Source organism: Etheostoma spectabile, chromosome 23, assembly GCF_008692095.1.
Source record: "Etheostoma spectabile isolate EspeVRDwgs_2016 chromosome 23, UIUC_Espe_1.0, whole genome shotgun sequence".
NCBI lineage: Eukaryota > Metazoa > Chordata > Actinopteri > Perciformes > Percidae > Etheostoma > Etheostoma spectabile.
In genome coordinates this window covers 12,360,060-12,381,579 of record NC_045755.1, presented here as the reverse complement: position 1 = coordinate 12,381,579, position 21,520 = coordinate 12,360,060, and the positions used below count along the sequence as shown (strand labels likewise).

General features: G+C 40.6%; 1 protein-coding gene across 3 annotated transcripts in view; it reads left to right on the top strand.

Annotated features, from left to right (window-relative positions):
- Positions 1 to 21,520, top strand: part of plxna4 (plexin A4) — a 250,952-nt gene that overhangs the window by 7,617 nt on the left and 221,815 nt on the right. For 2 of the 3 annotated variants that reach the window (XM_032505050.1, XM_032505049.1), the window contains exon 2: positions 16,903 to 18,252. In XM_032505050.1, coding sequence (XP_032360941.1) covers positions 17,008 to 18,252 — 1,245 coding nt within the window. In that variant the 5' untranslated portion in view covers positions 16,903 to 17,007. Of the gene's footprint in view, positions 1 to 2,433; positions 2,496 to 16,902; positions 18,253 to 21,520 lie in introns of those variants that run through there. The other variant, XM_032505051.1, reaches the window with a different exon arrangement.

Below are 21,520 nucleotides of genomic sequence, written 5' to 3'. Positions count from 1 at the left end.
ATATATATATATATACACACATATACAGCTCTTTTTGATGCAGCGGCAGGCAACACGTTGTGGTACATTGGCTCTTATGTTAGAGTGTGCCAAGCCGAGCATGACAAGCAGTAAATTTGTTATGTTTCGGATGCATGAAATGATGAGAAAATTGCAGATGGTCTGGTCCGACACCTTAAATCCATGCGAGGATTAGGCCCCTGATTCCGTTTTCATCCTGTCTGTTACAATGAAGCATGGGCACGCATGCTTAAATATGCATGCATGCATGCGTGCATATACAAAAGGTTATTTTAAATGCAACTGCAGAAACAAACCATGTTTTGATATTATGTTACTTAAGCATGCAATTCGAAAGTTTTGTACAACAATATTATTATGACTGTGTCCACAAGTCAACTTTTTGCAAGCATTAGGATTTGCAGTGCCGTCCACATGCAGTAGTTTAATGTCAGTTTGTTACCAGTAGTATGTCAGCTCTTGACCCTGCACTCTGGTCCTAGTGTTGCTTCAACTGTATTGGTTGTAGGAACTCTTGATTGAGATTGATGTGCACAGTATTTCAGAAAAGTTTAACTTCTTTCAGCTTATAAAGAGGATAAGTGGTTATGGTGCTAAGTGCTGAAAAAGGTCTGTGACGTCTTATGGAAGGGGAATTTTCAAAGCACCACATATACAAATAAGGATACAACACCAGTGTTTCAGGTTTCAGTAGATGCATGCACAAAGCTTTTATTAGGCTTTCCATGGGTTTTGCTGTGAACAAAATACTATGGAACAGTTTTAAGATTGCCATGCAAAATGACTGTAATATTGCTTTTATTTAAAAAATAAAAATTGTTGTGTAAGTGTAGTGCTGCTATGATTGACAAGTGTTTTTAGACCCCTGTAGGAATGGCCATACTGAGTAGTGTTGACAGAAAAATATACTGAGAATGTGATAACTATGTTTGACTACTATATTTGTTAGGTATAGGGTTGTTTCCTAGCAGGAGGGATCCCCTATTGGCATGACCAGACAATTTAAAGTTAATGATACGTCTCACCACTTTTGTCACCCCCACACACTCTGTTCCACTCTTTCTTGTCTCCTCTCTCTCACACTTCCTGTCTGCTCAGAGTGTCAGTGGTGTCAGGGGGCATCAGTATGCAGTGTTACCACAGTAATTGTGAAACAGCGGGCTGCCGCGCTATAGCCAGAAGCCAGTACTGTAATACCCTCCCTGCATCTCCCCACCTTCTCCTGTCTACCCCCTCCCCTCTGGATATATCATAGTCTAGCAGCATAATGTTGTGGGGATGTTACGGAGAGATTTAACAAGGCTTACACTGGGATTTCATGTTATTCTTCCCTGTGTGCTACTCTCTTTTGAGTTTGGGATTTTGCCTTTCTTGAGTGTTTTTTTCTTCTGTTGATGGGATTTGGAAAGGCTTGTGTGTGAATGCAGTGATTGACTCTTAGCCAGGACCCAACATTAAAGTACTAGGAAGAATTTTGTTGCTCTCCTGGAATAAAACATGTATAATTTTGTTATTTTGGTTACGCTTCAGACTTATCTGGTTAATATGCAGGAAGTGTTTACTCACACATGATATCATAAATCAACTCTGACCCACGTTTCATTTATGTCATTATTTCTCACTCCCTCCCCTGTTGTAAAAGATTGTTAGGACTCAGAATCATCAACTGATCGCTGAAAGCTTCCTGCCCTCTCAAGCTTGTATTCTTGTTTAGCCAACAAAATATTTTCACTATAGCAACACACAACATCCTTACCTGCCACCCACGCAACTAACAGCATTCCTATGGCAACATGATTTGTCAACTGAGAACCCCTCCACAGAAATTGTCCTCACTGCTGTGCTTGCCTTGAAAAATAGCAGGAGGCACTAAAGAGACATGCTAGGTTGATACTGTGATGGATATTTGACCTTTACTTTCCCTTTTTTTATCAGCAGTGAGAAAAAGGTGCCAATACTCCGGATTGATTACAATGACTGTTAGATTGCCTGGATTTTAAGGTCCTCTACCACACTGAATGTCTTGTCTATTTGAAAACAGTGACTGATGGAGTGTTTGGTGCTTATTTGGTGCTCATGCTATCCTGAGCAACTGCAACATTTCTGAGCAGGTTGGGGCTTTTTATTATCGATTAATCTGTCCGTTATTTTTCTGATGATACATTGATTCATAAAGGTTGATTCAAAAGTAATAAAAATGTCCATCCCAAGCTCCCACAATCCAAGTTGGTGTCTTCAAATGGTTATATCTGATCGGAAGACCAATATACAGTATCCTAACATAGAAAGAGAGCAGAGATAATTTGCAGCGACAAAATGTTGAGTATTATAAATAAGGACAAAGTCTTAGCTGTTATGACCACACCTTTCTATACTGAGCACACATCTCCTTCTGCCACCTCCCACACAGTGCACTGGAAGTTGCTGGAGACATCAGCACTATTCCAATCCCCGATTGATAGACTAGAGGGAAGGTGAGCCAGTTTGGTATTGTATCAAGCATCCTCCCCCTGACGTTTTTCTCTGTTGGCTCAGAAAAAGGCCATCTTCATCATCTTCATCATTCTACAAATGTAACTGTGGAGAAAGAATAAGTTCTGAAAGAGGTTTACATCCTTCCTTCCACCCTCCCCTTTCTTTGTGTCCATCCGTGCTGCATTGTCATGGCACTCCTGGGCCCACTGGCAAGAGTGTGTGTGGGTGTGTGTGTGTGGGTGTGTGGGTGTGTGCGTTTGTCCATGTGTAAGTTGGTGTGTATATGTAAGAGGTTTTTATCCATGTATCTGGGAAAAGTAATGTGATGTGGTAAAGCTTGCAGAAAATCAAAGTATAAAAACAGCCATGGACAACTGTGGGGAGACGAAAGCAGAAAAGGGGAAAAGGGAGGAAGAGAGAGAGAGAGAGCAGGGGTAAAAAAACATTTTGCATCTTCTTGTTTGCCACTGTGAACGACGGCTGGGTAGAAAAGCTTGTCTGATGTGTTTATGCCATAGGCTTAGAGAGAAGGGAGAGGGAAAGTTTGAGGGGAGACAAACGGTGTGGAGGGAGGGAGGTTCTGTAAAAAGGCATGTAAAAGATTGTAAACCTGCCTGCTCTTAGTTTACCCACCTCTTAGCTGATGTTCAAGAGTGTTTTGTAAATTGTGTACATTATTGTATTCATGTCAAACTGTCCATTCCATGAATTTCTTTTAGCATATTGAATCTAATATTAATTATACTGAAATTTTAATAACAATTCAATCATGAGCTTCTACAAAGTCATCATTGTTTCAATGGAAGATTCTCAGACCCACTTAAAATATGTATGCACCCTTATTAAGTGCCTCAAGCTTTACAAATTGATGCCATCTCTCTTTGCTGTTGAGTTTTCTGCCTGTATTACGGAAAAAACAGTGTTTCGTCCACATTTTTTTAATATCAACATGGCAGACAAAGTATGACGCTGACATTTGGCTTGTGTGCACACAGTGCATAGCCACACATGTAATACTTTTTTTTATTTAAAAATATAATTGACTTTAACAGCAAATATTGTTTAAGTTACTTGAAGGCCATCCCCTCCATTGACCTGCCAGTTAACACTCTTTGATTTAACATTTGAGCTCTGACCCTTCCCTTTGCAGTCAAGGACAGCAAGGGGTGCAGAAAAATTATGTAGGTGCACCTCATACATATATATATATATATATATATATATATATATATATATATATATATATATATATATAGCCTATGTATTTCTTAGCATGCATTACTCTTAGCAACACCACCTTCATCTCCAATGTGTAGGCTGCAGAATTTCTATGAATATATTTGTGTATTTAGTTTAAATTCACCTTAATGGACATGAGTTTGGCATGCACCTGCTGCATGAATGACTCCTGTGGTGAATCATTCAACTCATCAATTAAATATTAACAGTCAACATTTTCATTGCAAGCCCAAAGGATACTCTGCATTGTAATTATTCTCAATTATTGGCAATTACTGGCAATTACTACCTAGAATGCCATCATGCCAACATTAGTTTTAGTAGTTTAGATAGATGCATACTTTTCTTGTTTGAAAGTAGAAGAATGACTTAAAAAGGGAGAAATGTTATGCGCATTACGTGTTACGTTACGTGTTGAAAGATAATTGGAATGGAGTATGAAGATATTTAGTTCGAGGAGATGCCTTAAATATGACATTATATAATCAGCGATATTTGTTACAATAATGGCTTTATGGCTATTTCGCTTTCTCTGCGCTGTGAAAGCATTGACTCATCTTTGTTTTTTACTTTGACCTTTCAGGGAAATGACACATTCACTTATCCACTTATGCTGAATCGTGCCAGCTGTTTCTTCTTCTGTCTCTCTGTCTTTGCTATTTCTCAGGCAGTAGTTATAATATAGCACCATTTGCTGTATGTGTTTAAAAGTGGAATATCTCAGCAGGTGGAAGGGCACTTTTGACACATCCTGTCAAACTGCACATTTTTCAGTTCTGTGGGACCATTACCGCAGAGCTGCAAGTTTCTGCAGGTGTAGATATTCTGTCTTCACTGGCATGTCCCACATTCTTCATCTATCCCACATGGCCTATACCTAGGTAATTTACACTAGATGTGCATGTGAACAGAATGACAACGTATGACACTGTACCTTTTTCAAAAGCAGAGTCAAAAATAAGGTCATTTTTTTGTCTTTCTAATTGAGGCAACCACAAAGTTAAGAGCAAGACACAGTCAGAGGTACATGCAAGATGAATGCATCAACGTCCAATGGAGTGTTCAGTTTTCCATTGACATTGTGACAAATGATATGTTGATTTAACACAGTGGTAATTTATGAGGTTGTATTTAGTGCTGATGTTGAGTTGGATGGCAATTTTTTTTATGGGTGTCCTTTTTTAAATTCTTTTAATTAAATTTTTTTAAAATTAAAAAACAACATAGGACAGCTGAGGACATGAAAGAGGAGAGTGAAGGGGAATGACATGCAGCAAGGGCCGCAGGGTTGGCGCTGCAACAAGGAGTAAAACCTCTATATATGGGCGCCTGCTCTACCAGGTGATCTACCCAGGCGCCCATGGGTGTACTTTTAAAAATAATTATTATATCATATTAGTGATTTTAATCTTTTTTCAGTGAATTAGTAAAGAGTTAATTACATTTGTAGGCAGTTAAACGTGAATTACAGCAACACATGAAAATAACAATTTAAAAGGGCACTACAGGGCAGTTGACTGACCTCGTTCCAGCTGTGCGTATTAAAACCAGGAGCTGAGATCTTTAAGACTCTTCTTCATCACCACTACAGATTATAAGGGAAAGCTGTAATCCACGCGCTTCAAGCAAACCAAATCAATCACTGCAGTGATGAGCTCACAGATGTGCATGGTGCTTCTCTATGTGTGTGTAACAGTGTGTGTGATGGAATGGGATAAGATAGGATGGCTTAATATAACTGTTTTTGTCCAATAGTTTATTTCTTGACCCTTTGTATTGAGCTCACCACACATACACACACCACACACATTTGGTCACACACTTGCACTACTGTGCACATCCACTTTCAGATACCTGATATACACATTTTTAAAAGAAAAGAGATTAAAAAAAGTGTAGAAACAGAGTGAGTGAGTGAATTAAAGCAGCAGCAGCAGCAGTTTAACCTTTTTCTTATAATCACCACAAAGCCTTCTAAATTATTAAGCTTTCATGTCTTAGAAGTTAATCTCATAGGTCAAGTCTGCTTTAGCACTGTTCAGCAACAGTAAGGGAGGAAGACGGGGAAAGCGGCTGATACAGACAGGTCACTGAATAAAGGATTTAGTGGGAGAAACAGACAAATGGATATAAAAAAGCATAAAACTGCGGTCAATGGCTTCATTTGTCATAACGAAAGATGTGAACTGGGGCAGGCCCCAGCGCGTTTACAGCGACAATGAGTAAGTTCGGAAGAAGTTATTTTGGCTTGTGGATATGTTTTTTTGCCACACAAGCTGTAACCAGTTGGAAATAATCGTCATTAAGACTATGTTATCAATGTTTTTATGGCTTATAGTAAAGTGAATGAATAAGTATTCCTGGATGTTAATGACAGCGAGGGTTACTTGGCAAAACTAAGTGTGACTCATAAATATAGGTAAATATAATCAATACACACGTGACAAAATGAAAGGGTGGAACTCGTTATATCAAGTTTTAAAAAAGGGATTACTTTAAAGAGATGGCATGGTGACAATAGCAGTCCTGAAATATTTTGAAAATACATTTTCAGTGGTTCGTTAAACAAAAGAAATATCTTTTTGGCAAGACTGTAGCACTAATGATCTGGGGCATTTGACAGTTCTGGGAGATGGTGTTCTTTCGGTGTGGCCACATTAAAATACAATTCATACCCATTTGTTTTTCATATTCCATTTCATGATGCCAGTGGTTTGGATCTAAGGTATTTAGATGTTATGGTAACAATTTGTGCTTTTCCTCAAGGTACCAGTAGTCTCTGGGCTTGTCTCAACCTGGACCACAGATATCTAACTCTTCTACACCCTTCCCTTAGGCTCTTAGCTTTGTGTGTGTGTGTGTGTGTGTGTGTGTGTGTTTCACAGCAGACATTTGGGCATGTTGTAGCAGGAAGTGCACAAGTTTGATCAAAAACATAAATAATGAGCTCTTGTATCTCTGTGTTTGGAGTGCCACCCCAAATAAAGGAAACTCTAAAACCAAGGGAAGACAGCTTCAGTTTCTGCATTGATCATACAACCTCATTTTACCTCCTCTTCTTGCTCGCTCCCTCCATGTCCGGTCAAGAGGCTTCACAAGCTCACCCCCACCCTATTCAAATAACCTCCACTCCACATTCTTACATAAGCTTTGTGTTATGGTTGGAGGCCTAAAGTGTTATAATTCCTGATTTATTACATGCTTCAGTGGCACTGACATGCTTGGATAATGCTGAGCAAGACAGGCAGGGAAAAAGGAAGAGGGACAAGAAGAGTGATGAGCGAATGTGAAAGAAGAGCTTTAAGAATGTCACCTTTGCTGGAAATCAAGTCTCACCACAACTCAGCAAGCCTGACTGCATGGAGGGTAAAACCTCAGAGGTCACACTATCCCTGTGTATGTGTGGGAATGCCTGCTGCTGGGAATGATTTTTTGGTTATATTGTCTGTGTGGACAAACAACGGATATTCACATTCACATTCACTTCCTCTATGCTCTTTGATGGACAAACTATGGCAACACTATTTCTTATTTACTTTAAATATATCTTTGGTATTCCTGCACTGTGAATTAGTGGCCCTTATAAGCTAACAGTAAGGCTCTAATTCAGATAGACACAAGCACTCCCATAATTGTTGAGCAGTAACCCAGCCTGCCTTAAAGGTAACAGACAGCAAAGCCATTTCTGTATTTTTGACCAAAGCACACAGGAAAACACTTGGAGCACACTACTCTGACGTGTCTTGTTTCTCCCACTGCAGCAAAACATTCAGAGTCATTTCAGCTTCAAGCAAACTACAACTCATAATTAATTACTGTGTCGAGAGGAAAAAGGGATACTGGAAACTAGAGATGAGACAGAAAGGGGAAGGGAAGGGGTGGGGGTAGAAATATCAAACTCATGAAGTAACAGAAGAGCTAAGGGATGGAGGAGAGGTACAGGTGAAGTAAAAATGGATGGATAGAGAAAGAGAGGGAGGACGTGTTGGGACTTTAATGGTGCCATGGAAGCGAGAGCTGATTTGTCTACACAGCCCTGCATTCCTGTCTGCCCGTAAGCGTGGGGAATAAGGGAATTGGGAGAGAGAAAGACAGAGAAATGGAAAATGAGAGAGAGCTAGAGGCTTTAAATTTGTCCTATGAAAGCAGCTGTCAGACAGTGCCTAGCAACACCATTTAAGAAGGATTGTTGGCTACATTTATAGTAATTACAGCAAATTACATCTTTTATGGCACAACATGACTATAACTAGGGGGCAGTTCAAAAGTATGATCAAGGAGATCTCTTGTGTTAATACAAAATATGTCATCTGTGTTTCTTTTTAAATATAGATTAAAGGGAAATATTAAAGCTCTGCTCCACTCTGCTCATCCTTACAAATTTCTAAGGTTTTTGAAACACTCCATCTTAGAAGGGGATTGTTTAAAGCATTAGTTGTTAAAACATGTCAAAAATAGGTGTGCAGTGGTCATCCTGGTTTTTACTTATTGTTTTGTTATTCTGTATTCTATACAGCTAATAAATGCAGATGAAGCTTTTTCAATTGTAATACTTATCTTGTGTGTGATTATGGTCCCTAATGCTCACTGATGAGTTGCTTGTGTGTCTTTGTTGGGACTCAGTCATCCTAATTGAATTCAGAGCTTCATTAAGTTCACTCTGTAAATGGCCCTCTCTGGCCACTGCTATGTGGCCTGTGTCAAACACAGAGGCCCTTCCTATTCAGGAAGTCAGCCACAGTCTAACCCAATCAGAGCGAGGCGATGACTGCAGGCCAGTGGGTTCTTCAACAGTCCTAATGACATTAGAGCCTCTTGATCTACACGGATGATAACACACTCCACCAATCTCAGCCTGCATCAGCACCCACTGCATACAGCCTGAGCCGTGTGTGTGTGTGTGTGTGTGTGTGTGTGTGTGTGTGTGTGTGTGTGTGTGCAGAGTTTGTGTTTGAGTGACCTTACTTTGGAACCAAGGACTGTTTGAGTGCTGTACTCCATCAAGGACTCTGTCATTTACCACTCTCTTTGCATTGTAGAAACGCTACTAGTGATATTGTTACAAAATACGCATTGCAGAGATTATTATTTCTGTACAGAAAACATTCTGGAGGGGCCAGACTTTAGAAAGATGAGTGTTTGAGGGATGATTTGTAAATCTCAGAAAATGAAAGGGTTTGAGCGAAGAAAAGGGATGGGCAGATATCAGCTATTTCTCTAAAATCCAGAGGGGTTGTCCAGTTGGATCTTTGCTTAGACCCCTTCTCTGAAATGTTCAATGAAGACCTGCTCTAAAAAAGGAGAGAAAGAAAGATAGATGACAAGCTAGGAAGAAGAAAACATGTGACACACTTACTGTGTAACGGATCAGTGATTTACTACACTTGGCTATGCTTTTTTCGTGCAGTAAATTCTCAGGCCACAGGATACTTTCCTTTTCTGCTTTTTTTGCCCCTTTTTTGCCCCTTTTTTGACATTACTCACTGTTGCCTTGCATCTTTGTGGATAACCGTGTTATTTCCATTACATATGGGCTGCTTTTTATTGTGCTAACGTGTCTCCTCCCTTCCCTCACTTGTGTTGTTCGGGGGAGCTAAGACACAAGGAAGCCACGCCAAGATGTGGGAGAGAGATGCGAGGACAGAGGAGTTGAAGCGGCTACATGGGAAATGCTTGGTTTAATAGCGTCAGTCTAAAGTGACGTCAGTTACTGAGCAGGAAAAGATTCCCTTGAAAATTGTAGGTGGAGATTTTAAAATGGTTGCTTTAATAATTAAACTATGTATTATTTGCAGAGCGTTGATGCTTGTAAACACTGGGATGATTGCTACATCTGTAGTACATAATGTCAGAGTTGCTCTGTCAGTTTTCTGCCATTCATATGATATGTATCCAGTTGACAGTACAATCCGAAAGCCTTCTTTGTAATATAAACAGCCGTGGTGGATTAGACCTCCTAACCCCGATCTAGACAGGGTATCTGGTGACAGTAATCCATGCTGCTAATCCACGTCTTGATGTAACCAAGGACACCCCGGCTTCTCTCTCCATCCTCTCTGTCCTCCTTTTTTCTTCCTGCTGCTGCCTTCCTGAGAGAGATGACTGTGCCATCTGTTTTGTGTATCAGCAGGGGTTATCTTAGCCTGATAGGCATGTTAGACCTGATCACTCCTTCATCCATCAAGTTTTATTTGTTTGTTCTGTTCAGGTGTGTGTGTGTGAATGATGGGGCTGCAACATTATTATTTGATTGCACGTCTTAATCTTATAATATAATAATAATAATAATAATAATAATAATAATAATAATTAATATAAAATAATGGAATTCAGCCACATTGATGTGTTTTTTAATGCTCGTCACTGCCCTGAAAAGGGTTGTGGGTGTCCTCTCGAAATTAATAGTTTTAATTATGGTGTAGGAATGAAAACAATTGTTTAGCACCTGCTACTTTTACAAATACCCATCAGAAAAAGAGAAAATATCATCAGAAATAAAAGTGCAATAGTTTAATTTTTTTCTTTAAACTGAGGCAAATAATCATGATTGTAAGTTTAAGTAAAATCATACTTTTTTAACCCTGAAGCATGCTAACCTATTTAATGCATGGATATACAGGGCCATGCTAGCTGTGCATACATGTTTGTCCATGTTATTTAAAGGTGTTTGGATGTTTGTGCGTTCCCTTAGCCTGAGTCCTGTGAGGGCAAGCACTTTTAATGCTAATTTGTGTGCACATTTTTTTCTATATTTCCAAGTAATATATAATTGGCTTTTGCGAGAGTGAAAGCAAGCTGAAAAAGCCTTAGTTTACCTTGCTCTAGTTTAATTCTTCTTTTTTGCCAGAGTTGTAGAGGGGTAAGGTGGGGGTGGAGGGCAAGAAGTACTGTTGTGACAAAGTACAATGCCTGTGTGTGTGTGTGTGTGTGTGTGTGTGTGTGTGTGTGTGTGTGTGTGTGTGTGTGTGTGTGTGTGTGTGTGTGTGTGTGTGTGTGTGTGTGTGTGTGTGTGTGTGTGTGTGTGTGTGTGTGTGTGTGTGTGTGTGTGTGTGATTATGCTCTGTGAGTGCAGGGACACTGTGTTTTCCTCTAGTCCCAGTGTGTGGCTGCAATGCAGAGTGATGCTTATTCCTCTGATCAGTGCCAGAGCTCAGCAGGGGAGTAGGGTGGTTGGAGGTTTGGGGGGAGACTTCACCACTCCACTGCTTCTGGGACACACATATCTGTCTGCTTGTTTTCTTTTTATTCATCTGCCTCTGTGTCACTGTCTTTCTTTCTGTATTTTCTGTCTTACTCTGGCTCTCTCACTCACTTATTTTTGCTCTCTTTTCTAACTTTTCTTTTCCCATGCTGAGTCTCATACCCCATATCTCAGACTAATACTTGCTGATCCTCTGCTATGCTACCACTGCCTCCACCCAGGACTCATCATATCCCAGACCAATAACAACTACAATCATTAAAAAAGGTCTCAATAAATGCATGGTAATGCATTATAATAACTGGAGCACTCATTAGTTAGAGACATGTAATCAAGCTGCCAAGCAGACTTTAGTAGTAGGTGTTTAGTAGCGTCAAATGAGCAGGTGCAGAGTCTGAATGAGTGTTAATGAGAGCCTTAAAAGTACAGTGCTACAGTACTACAACGGCCATCTGATATCTTGTCAACCAGAAAGATTCATGCTCATAAAACACAGCAATGGCTGACAAAACCATTCCCAGGGTGCAGTGGCGAAAAAATGGCCTTCTGTCCCATGAAAACGGTAGAACATAATGAGCAAATAAGCATAGAAAGGCATTTACAGAAATACACATTTTTGTCCACTGCTGCTTTAATTACTCCTAAAACAATGCAGTCATTAACCAAATAAAAGTAGACTAGACGCCAACCAAAAATATTTAGGGGCCTGGCAATGTAATTATTTCACAAAATCTTAAAATAAATAGTAAATATTACTGGATGCTAGTGGGAGTTCCTCCATTTAAGGTGAGGGTGTGAGCTCCTCCACTGAAAATGCCAACTACGAAGTTCTGTACAAGCATGAGAGGAGACTATTTCTCCGAATCCGGCTATCTTACATCCATGCATCTAGCCACCCTTCCCTCCATCTCCCCAGCAAATGGACACAGTCCTGACTGAGTAGCTGACCTGTAGCTAGAGCGAGACATGCTCTTAACATCTCCATTACTTCTCTGAAACCTCACTGACCTTTCTTCCTTCTCACTTCATTCTTCTCTACATTCTGTTTCCTATCTCTTAAATCTTTGTCACCATTGTGCTTCTGCACCCTTGTGCTTCCATTCTGTTTGCTTGTTATGCGGTCTTGATTGTCTCTGTGTGCTAGTCTTTCACAGTCTTTCATTCACCTCCTTTCACCCTGCAACAAATTACCTTAGATAAGTGTGCAGTCTGTTTTTTCTTTATGAATATAAAAGATTATGTGTAATTACCCACATTCATACTCATAATCTCCTAATCCCGTTTGACTCATAGTGTTTTTCTGAATGTGATAGTTATTTTAAACATGTACACTGTGAGAAGTTAAGCTGTTTACGAAAGACTTTGACAGTTTCTTTAATTCCAAGTAATTTCTTCAACATGAATGCCTCCCTCCGTCAGACTATAAATAGCAGGGGATTATTTTTTTTAGTTTTTTTTGTTGTGTCTCCCAATTGTCATGTCTGGCCTCTGCTCTCCATTACACAATCATTGCCAAAGCAAAATGGTTCATGACATATCCATAATAGCTTTGCCTAGTACTGTTGTCGCTGAAATTAGCTTTGCTGCATCAAAATATTTTGCTTGAAACGGAACGTTTTGTAGCAGTTGATCTGTGAACCTAACTGTGTGGTTGTGTCTTGTCGGAAGTTTTGAGCAGTATTTCTGACAGCCAGAATAAATGTACTGTATGTGTGAGAGACGGAACACAAAAACTGTCATCTGGTTTAGGGGTGGGGGAGACACATTTTATCCATCTGCCAAGCTTCTCCTCTCCTCTCCTCTCGTTGTGGGTGTGTGTGTGTGTGTGTGTGTTGTGTGTGGTGGTGTGTGTTGTGTGTGTGTGTGTGTGTGTGTGTGTGTGTGTGTGTGTGGGTGTGTGTGTGTGTGTGTGTGTGTGGTGTGTGTGTGTGTGTGTGTGGTGCTTGCAGCTAGCCCAGAGCAGTCAGCTACACGCTCGGTTCACAGAATTTGAAGCCCCTACTACCTTTTGCATCTGCCTCATACTTGGCTGGTCTGTAGATGTTACTCTAGATTATAAACTTTTTGTCTAAACTCCTCAGTCAAAGCAATATATTACTTACTTATGAAGTGGATAAACTATTTTGACAACCTCATTAGAAGTTATTTTACTGTTGTGCCGTAATTTGCAAATTTTCTTAAACATCATCGCCATCAGTATCATCACATCAGTATCACGTCACCTTATTTTAAAATATAAGAGCAGGCAAGGGAAAAGGCATGTAGCCTACTAATGGAATATTGGATAAAGATAAACTATGTGTTAAAATGATTGTGTGTGTGTGTGTGTGTGTGTGTGTGTGTTTGCTTGCTTGCGTCTGATGTGTAAGTCCTTTGAACCAAAGCAAACTTTAATTAATGGCGCTTGATGATCAGCAGGCAAAGGCAAACACCAACTAAACGAGCCCGTCAGGATAGATAATTGCATTTCACCAACAGATTCATGTGGCAGACACAATGCCATTGCAGGGTACCACTGATGAGGGTGTCATTTGTTTTTCCTTTTTAAAGTTTTTAGTATTTTGCTCACAAAACTCCCATTTATTTCTTAAGGGAGACTACTGGGAGCCTTTCTTTTCAAAGTTTTTGTTTGTTTTATTTTGGATGTCAGCTGTGTTTCAGTGCATTAGTGTTCATACTCATGAGGATAGGTGGATGTGAAGGTGGTATGACAGCCTCTCCTTCTGTCTTTCACTATGTCTCACACCCTTCTTTTCCCTTTTAGTCACCTTTTGTCTTCCTTCGGTCCTCTCTTCCTCATTTTCTATTAATAACCATTGAACAGTGTTGTCTGTGAATTTTAGAGGAACACTTAGTCATGGTCATCCCTCCTGCTAGGTAAAGGAGACGTGGGAGCTCCAGTGCTGTTCCTTTTTTGTGAGATTAATATCCAGCTCATCTTTTATTTTTAGGGTAACCTAATGGGCTCACTGCTCTGTCATTACAGTAGCTCCAACTAGCTTCTTTCTCTAAACCTTTCTCCCTTACACTCACTTTGTCTACGGTGGGTGGACACTAACGGAAACAACTTAATATGTAATGTAATTGCCTTGTTGCAAATACCGATTTGGTGAATTTGGTAATGTTAATTAATTTTTCAGAATCCCAAATTTGTTTTGTGGGAATTAGTTACTTATTATAGAGTGTTTTGTCTGTCACTCAATTTACTGCAGTATTATTTTATGATTTTGTAAGTGTTTTTGTCAACAGCCTGTATTTCCCTATACCTGTTTCTCCCTTCACCCTTCGGCATCATAGCTATGGTAATGATCGCTCTTTGACTCACTCTCATTCATGCACAAACACGCACACCTCAATACATGTCATCTTTTATATCTCTGTATCAGTTGTATCCCTCTCATCCTCCTCTCTGGTCCTCTTATCCTGTGTAGAGAGAGGCTGTCTGCTCTGTTCTCTCTCTCTCTCGCTCGCTCTCTGCCTGCCAGTAGATGGAGAGGAGATTGGTAAGATTGCAGTGAGATTGCATTTGACACCACCACAACTTGTGATTGCTTGGATATGAACCTGAGAGGTGATCTGTGGCAGGATAATGTTAAGTAGCACCAACATTTATGGGTGAAAGTGTTCATATTGATCAATGTAAAAGATGAAAGATTAATAATGGGAAATTTACAATTGGAATGTTATGCCAAAATAAATTAACTAAAAATTAGTGAAAAAAAATTAGCTCGGACAAGAAATCTTTTTTTCCTTATGCCATAAAAATATTGGAATTCTTCTTATATACCTTTACATTGTTTTATTTTTTTCTGTGAGCTAAAACCCAACCATGACATTGTTCAGTAAAACTCTGTTTTTCCAATGGAGATTTGCATGAAGATTTAGAGACAAACTCGCATAGCTTTACTATGAGTGAAAGTGTGAGTGTTTTTCCTGCCTTCACCATGTACCTTCTACACCACAACATGCAGATTGTTATACATTGAATTTTAAAAGGAAAGATGTTGGTATTACATGTACTTTTTTACGTACAGTACATTAGCACTAGGCATAATACAGTTGTACTTGTACTTGAAAGTTAAGACATTGATCATAGTTGCAAACTCTTTTAATAATAATAATAAAATTCATTACATTTATGTAGCGCTTTATCATAGACACTCAAAGCGCTTCAGGGGGAGGACTATGCTCTAACACCACCAATGTGTAGAACCCACCTGGGTGATACACTGCAGCCTTACGACACCAGACTCTCACCGCATCAGCTTGGTAGAGAGGGAGGGGAACATAATTGGAGCACCCGGGGAAAACCCACGCACACACCGAACATGCAAACTCCACACAGAAAGGCCCGGGATGACCTGCTTACTGTTTTGTTAATTTAAAGTTGTGTTTAGACTATTGTGTATTTTTCCATTAAGGACAAATATATTGTACGTGCAAGAAAAATAGTTAATTATTTATAATGTTTTTATATAACAATGATGCCATTTTGTGATCAGTATGATTCAGGTTAGTCTGTGGAGTAAGGTCTGTTACACCATAGATGTACATTCTAGGATAGGAGAAAGAAAGACTCTGGGTTGTTGCCATGTCTTTGAACTGTCAAAATCGTCTTGGGCGGTGCTAAACACTAGACACATCAACGGTGGCTTTGCAAAATAGTCTGGAAAAGGAACTTGATTTTCTGGAACTTTATCTTGGAAATGTACAGTACTTCTGTTGATCCAGACTAGATTCAGGTTGACAGCACCAGGATGAAACTGTGAAGATTTGATTTGGATTAGTGTTGCAGTACTTTAGTTTGTGTGTGTGATGGGTGATGTGGGTGTGTGTGTGTGTGTGTGTGTGTGTGTGGTGTGTGGGTGTGTGTTGTGTGTGTGTGTGTGTGTGTGTGTGGGGTGTGTGTGGTGTGTGTGTGTGTTTGTGTGTGTGTGTGTGTGTGTGTGTGTGTGTGTGTGTGTGTGTGTGTGAGAAACTAATAACTGCACATTACCCAGGTGAACAACACTCCTCATAATTTCCAGTTTGCCACTTAAGCATTTGAGCAGGCGACTAACACAGGACCACCATGTTTACACGTAAATGCTGTCATTTCTTCTTGATTATCTGTGCTGGTGAGTTCTACACACCACATGCAAAATGTTTATTAAATTGGCATGGTTTTGCATGTGTGTGCGTGCCTGTCTGCTATGGCTATATGTGTAATGCTGAGACATTGCAAATGACCTAAGGACTATAGGGAAGCTTATTTCTGCAGCCACTTGCATTTCCTCTCTAATTGTTCCTCTTCTGCGCATAAACCTCCTACTTTGTGTGTGTGTGCATGTGTCGGTGTGGGTATGTGTGTGTAGGTATGTTAAAAAGAGAAAGAAGGTCCTTTTCTCTCTGCTAGCAGTGTCAGCAGGTGAGATGCCCTATTGGGAGAAAAGAGAGAAATCGCCAAAGCATGCAAATTGCTACTCCAAGGGGAGATCAATTAGGTGTATAGTGGCTGGAGCAGAAAGACAAGGATGGGAGTAGAGGGGCATGGGTTCATGCAGAGAGATGGTGCAGAGCCATGCTGATCACCTCCTCTGAGACAATACATTACTCCTCCTCTTCCATCCTTTTCCTCAATCCATGGACTGATCCTATTGGCCAAAGCTCTCCCTGCACAATGCCTTTTAAACCTCTACTGTGCCTCAGCCTCATTCCTTTTTCTGTCCAGCCCATTTCTTTTCTAATTATAGATTGTGCTAGAATCTTAAATGTGTGGCCTCTTCACCTGTTTTCCTCATTATTCTTTGTAAAGATGCTCTGTTCTAATCTGTGCCAGATAAATTTAGAACATAAATCACACTAGAGTCTTCATATGCATAATGGATGTTAATCAATACCATGTGACAATTGCCTTGAATTCTTTGTAATTTTTGGTTAAGTTTATGTTGCTGTTGTTCACTGGGCTTTGTCTCTTCCCTCTTTAGGTACATAATGTCCTCCATCTCAATAGAGGCTTGATCTGGATTGGCCGATAGCACTGGACTGTGCCTTCTTCCCTCTCCTTTACCACTCACAGCCTCAAAACAACCATGACGTCCCTTACCAGGACACGGACCTTCTTTTTTGCATGCTGCTTCCTGTCCAGTCTGGCGCTTCCAGTGACATCACAAACAGTGGTGCAAGCCCCACAGCCTCACAGTGCCGGCTCCCAAGTGATCACAGCATCCCTTCAGGCGGAGGATTATGAATCATTTCATGCTGAGAACACTGAATGGACATTCAACCATTTGGCAGTGGACTATCGCAATGGCAATGTTTATTTGGGAGCCGTCAATCGCATATACAAACTGTCCCCGGCCTTGGAGGTACAGGTGTCCCATGAAACTGGCCCGGATGAAGACAACCGCAAATGCTACCCACCACGTATTGTCCAGCCCTGCAGTGAACCATTAACACTCACTAACAATGTCAACAAAATGCTTCTGATGGACTACCGGGAGAACCGGCTGCTGGCATGTGGCAGCCTCTACCAGGGCATCTGCAAACTCCTCCGCCTAGATGACCTTTTCAAACTAGGAGAGCCCTTCCACAAGAAGGAGCACTACCTCTCTGGTGTCAATGAAAGTGGCTCTGTGTTTGGGGTCATTGTGTCATATGGCAATGCCTCACCGGACATGCTGTTTGTAGCCACAGCAGTAGATGGCAAACCCGAGTACTTCCCAACAATTTCTAGCCGCAAGTTGGCCAGAAACTCAGAGGAGGATGGCATGTTTGCCTATGTCTTCCATGATGAGTTTGTGGCCTCTATGATTAAGATTCCTTCAGACACTTTCACGGTCATCCCAGACTTTGACATATACTACATTTATGGCTTTGCCAGTGGGAACTTTGTCTACTTCCTGACTTTGCAGCCTGAAATGGGGGGCGGGCCAACCACTGGATCCTCCTCTACTGGTCGGGAACAAGTCTACACCTCCAAGATAGTCCGCCTCTGCAAGGCAGACACCGCCTTCAACTCCTATGTGGAGGTGCCTATTGGATGCATCAGTGGCAATGTGGAGTACCGATTACTTGAGGCAGCCTACCTGTCCAAAGCTGGTGCTATCCTGGCACGCTCACTAGATGTGGCGCCAGATGATGATGTTTTGTTCGCCGTCTTCTCAAAAGGCCAAAAGAGGCGTCCACGCCAGGCCTCGCAGGACTCTGCACTGTGTGTCTTCTCTCTGCGGAAGATCAATGAGAAAATCAAGGAGCGGCTGCAGTCGTGCTACAAGGGTGAGGGCACATTGGACCTGGCTTGGCTCAAAGTCAAAGATATTCCCTGCAGCAGTGCGGTGAGTACTACTGGAACACAAACACATGGAAGTTTATTGACAGTACTGGGGAAATATATATTAAAATATATATTCTATTCTTTTTTATTCCACAAATATAATTTGCATGCGCAAGTACACACATTCTCTACTGTAACATGTAGTACCTTGCTCCTTATCTGCCAAAACTGCGAGTGTCGAGCAGTTCTAAGTAGAATTTATCAAACCCATTTAGGAAAACGGTATTTTATGAGACTGCATTAACAAAAACTAAACAGTGATATTTCTTACTGTTGCAATAGTTTCTTACTGAGGGACACCATAGGTGAATCTGTCGTAAAGAGTCTCCTAATGTGACCATAATGAGCTGGGGTGCACTGCGGGAGGCCGTCATGAACACTGTGTTCTTGGGCGGGTTCATGCTCCATCCCATTATGATGCAATATTAACCATCCACTGCCTCTTTTAATCGGCTCACCCTTTAAACAATGCAGCTGAATGCTCAGCCAAATTAACATAATTCCATTCTCCATAACAGCATTACAAATTCAGTGATTCAGTTCATTTGATTTCTCACTTTGTGCACATAAAAAACAAGGTTAAATTGGGTGTTACGTGTTCAGACCACCTACACAAACAGCCAAATCTGTTTCATGCATTTTTTTTCTTGATCTCATTACGTCATTAATAAAAGCTACCAACCTCAAGAAATTCAAAATTACCACGATCAGAGTGCATTTATTATTTATCATGTTCCTTTACATGAACCATCTGCTCACTTGCCAATTTTGAGTGCAGAGAGGTGTAGATAATGTGTAAAAATAACAGACCGCTCTGAAGAGGTCTGTTTTTTAGAGTTTCAATCAATTGTTTTGCAAATACTGTAGATGCTTGAAAAATGTTGCATTGGAGTTTTTTGATATATTTACTACAACTGGCTAAGTTACCTTTAGATAATTTATGAAACTACATGTTAAGTACTTTATGTAATAAAGACAAAACTTGCGTTCAACCTCCATAAGCTTTGTATCATTAGAGAAGACTGAATGAGTGAAACGCACTGGTGAGCCAAAATACACATTTTTTACTAAGAAATACAAAACTTCTAACAAGAATGTTATCGCTTAGTCGTTGCCGTATTTCAGAAACATAAATTTGATCCTCTCACTACGCCTCAGTCCATATTGTCCTGACCTTAGCCATCTCAAGACATTACAAAGTTGACCCTCTCTTGTATTTGGTTCTGGAATCACAGTGTTTATCTATTAATCCGTCTCTGGCACGGCACACGTGCTCGGAGCCTTCGTCTGTTGCTTGAGGGCCTGATAAATCATGCCTGGGGTGGAGCTGTCAGCAGGGAGAGGAAGTGTGAGGGAGCACACAGGGGTTAGCGCTGAAGAATGATGCCATTTCAGCATGCGCCACAGTATCGCCACCGCCACTGCATAAATTAGACCCTGCTGAACAAGTGACTGTGGACTCTGCAGGAGATAGATGAGTTGTGATACACGTGTACACACACACACACACACACACACACACACACACACACACACACACAGGTGCCACCACACTTGTAAGTATGGCTACTACAAAAAATGGATATGGAAGTTTTAAAAAGCAGAAGAGGCCAGTAGAATGATAGCAATAAATAATGTATAGGAAAAAACTTAAGTAATTATAAATGTAGATTGGACAATTCCAGACTGCTTTAAAATAAAGTTGATACTACAGTATAAATAAGGAGTCATATTTAAATTCATGGACAAACCAACACAAATATAAATCAGGGGCCTATTGGTTGAGCATATTAAATTAGTTGATAGTAATATAGAATAATATATCTTCGTTAGTGTAACATGGTCACAATGAAATCATGTTAAGATGAAGAGTTGTGGACAAAAATTACGTTTGGCGTGTGGGTGGGTGGTGTGTGCGTGTGTGGTGTGTGCGTGTGTGCGTGGCGTGGTTGGTGTGTGTGTGTGTGCGTGCGGTGTGGTGTGTGGTGTGTGTGTGTGTGTGTGTGTGTGTGTGTGTGTGTGTGTGTGTGTGTGTGTGTGTGGGTGTGTTCTGTGTGTGTGTGTGTGTGTGTGTGTGTGTGTGTGTGTGTGTGTGTGTGTGTAATATCCCATGGTTGATTTTTGTATGAATCCTTGGTTGTTAGTCACTGTTTAATTCCTTTGCTGTTTTAAATGATGCATGACTGGGAGCACCATGTCTCTGATACAATCAGAAATGTTTGGATCAAAGATAGGATTAAGACGGATGAAGATTATTATATGTAATGTTTGCAGGTGTTTTTCAGATGTGTGTCCGTTCAGTGTTTAACGGTTCATATTTTTTAACTTACTTAAAGAGACTAATATAAGCAGCTCATTTTCAGATCATTGTCTCCCCGTATTTCTTTCCACTTTGTTGTATTTGAGGGATTTAGGCACCTTGCAGCTTTGTAAGAGGACCTTGTGAATTGTAAATAGCAGTTAAGTGTGCCGGCAAAACAGTTGGCTTAGAACTACTTCTCCTTGTAAAAGACAGAACTGTTTAAAAAACTACATGTACATCAACTGAATTGACTGAAACATTTATGTTTTCAGATGGTAATGTTTTGGGAAGAGAAATAATCAAATCATCAAAGTACTTCAGGTATAGATATGTTCAAGGACACAGGCCTGAGTAGCACAGTATTTTACGCTCACCCCTGTCAGACCTTTGTTGCATTACACCATCTTTAGGATGCTTTCTGTTGAGTGGTAGATATGGAAAGAGGGAGAACTTGAGAAGAAAAAGTACGTACAGAGAGTGGTATGATGGGAAGGAAAGCAGTAGAGGATAGATGGTAAGAGTGAGTAAGGGGGGATGCTTCCTCTCTCCCCCAAATGTCCACGCTTGGCTGAGCCACATAATGCATGCTCAACAGTATAAGTCTGCAAAGGGCCTGCATCCATAGATCATTGTGAAGTGGCATGTGACCTATAAAAAAACACGCTGCCTGCTCCCTCCATGTTCACTGTGTCAGCAAAAAAAAACAGAACAACAAAACACCGGGATCGCAATAAATTCACTCTGCTCTCTTCTCTCTCATCCTTGATTCATTGCTTACTGCCTGTACTGCTCTTTTCTCCTTTTGCCTGTCCTCCACGTGCTCTTATAAAAATAGTTGCCACCATCCCATCTTCTCATTCTCTGTTATGTTTTCCCTCCTTGAGTCCGTACTTCTCTTCTCTTTATTTCCTCTTATGGTGCTTTCCATAAGAACAGTGTGAAGTTTTGTCACCCCCCCCCCCCCTTT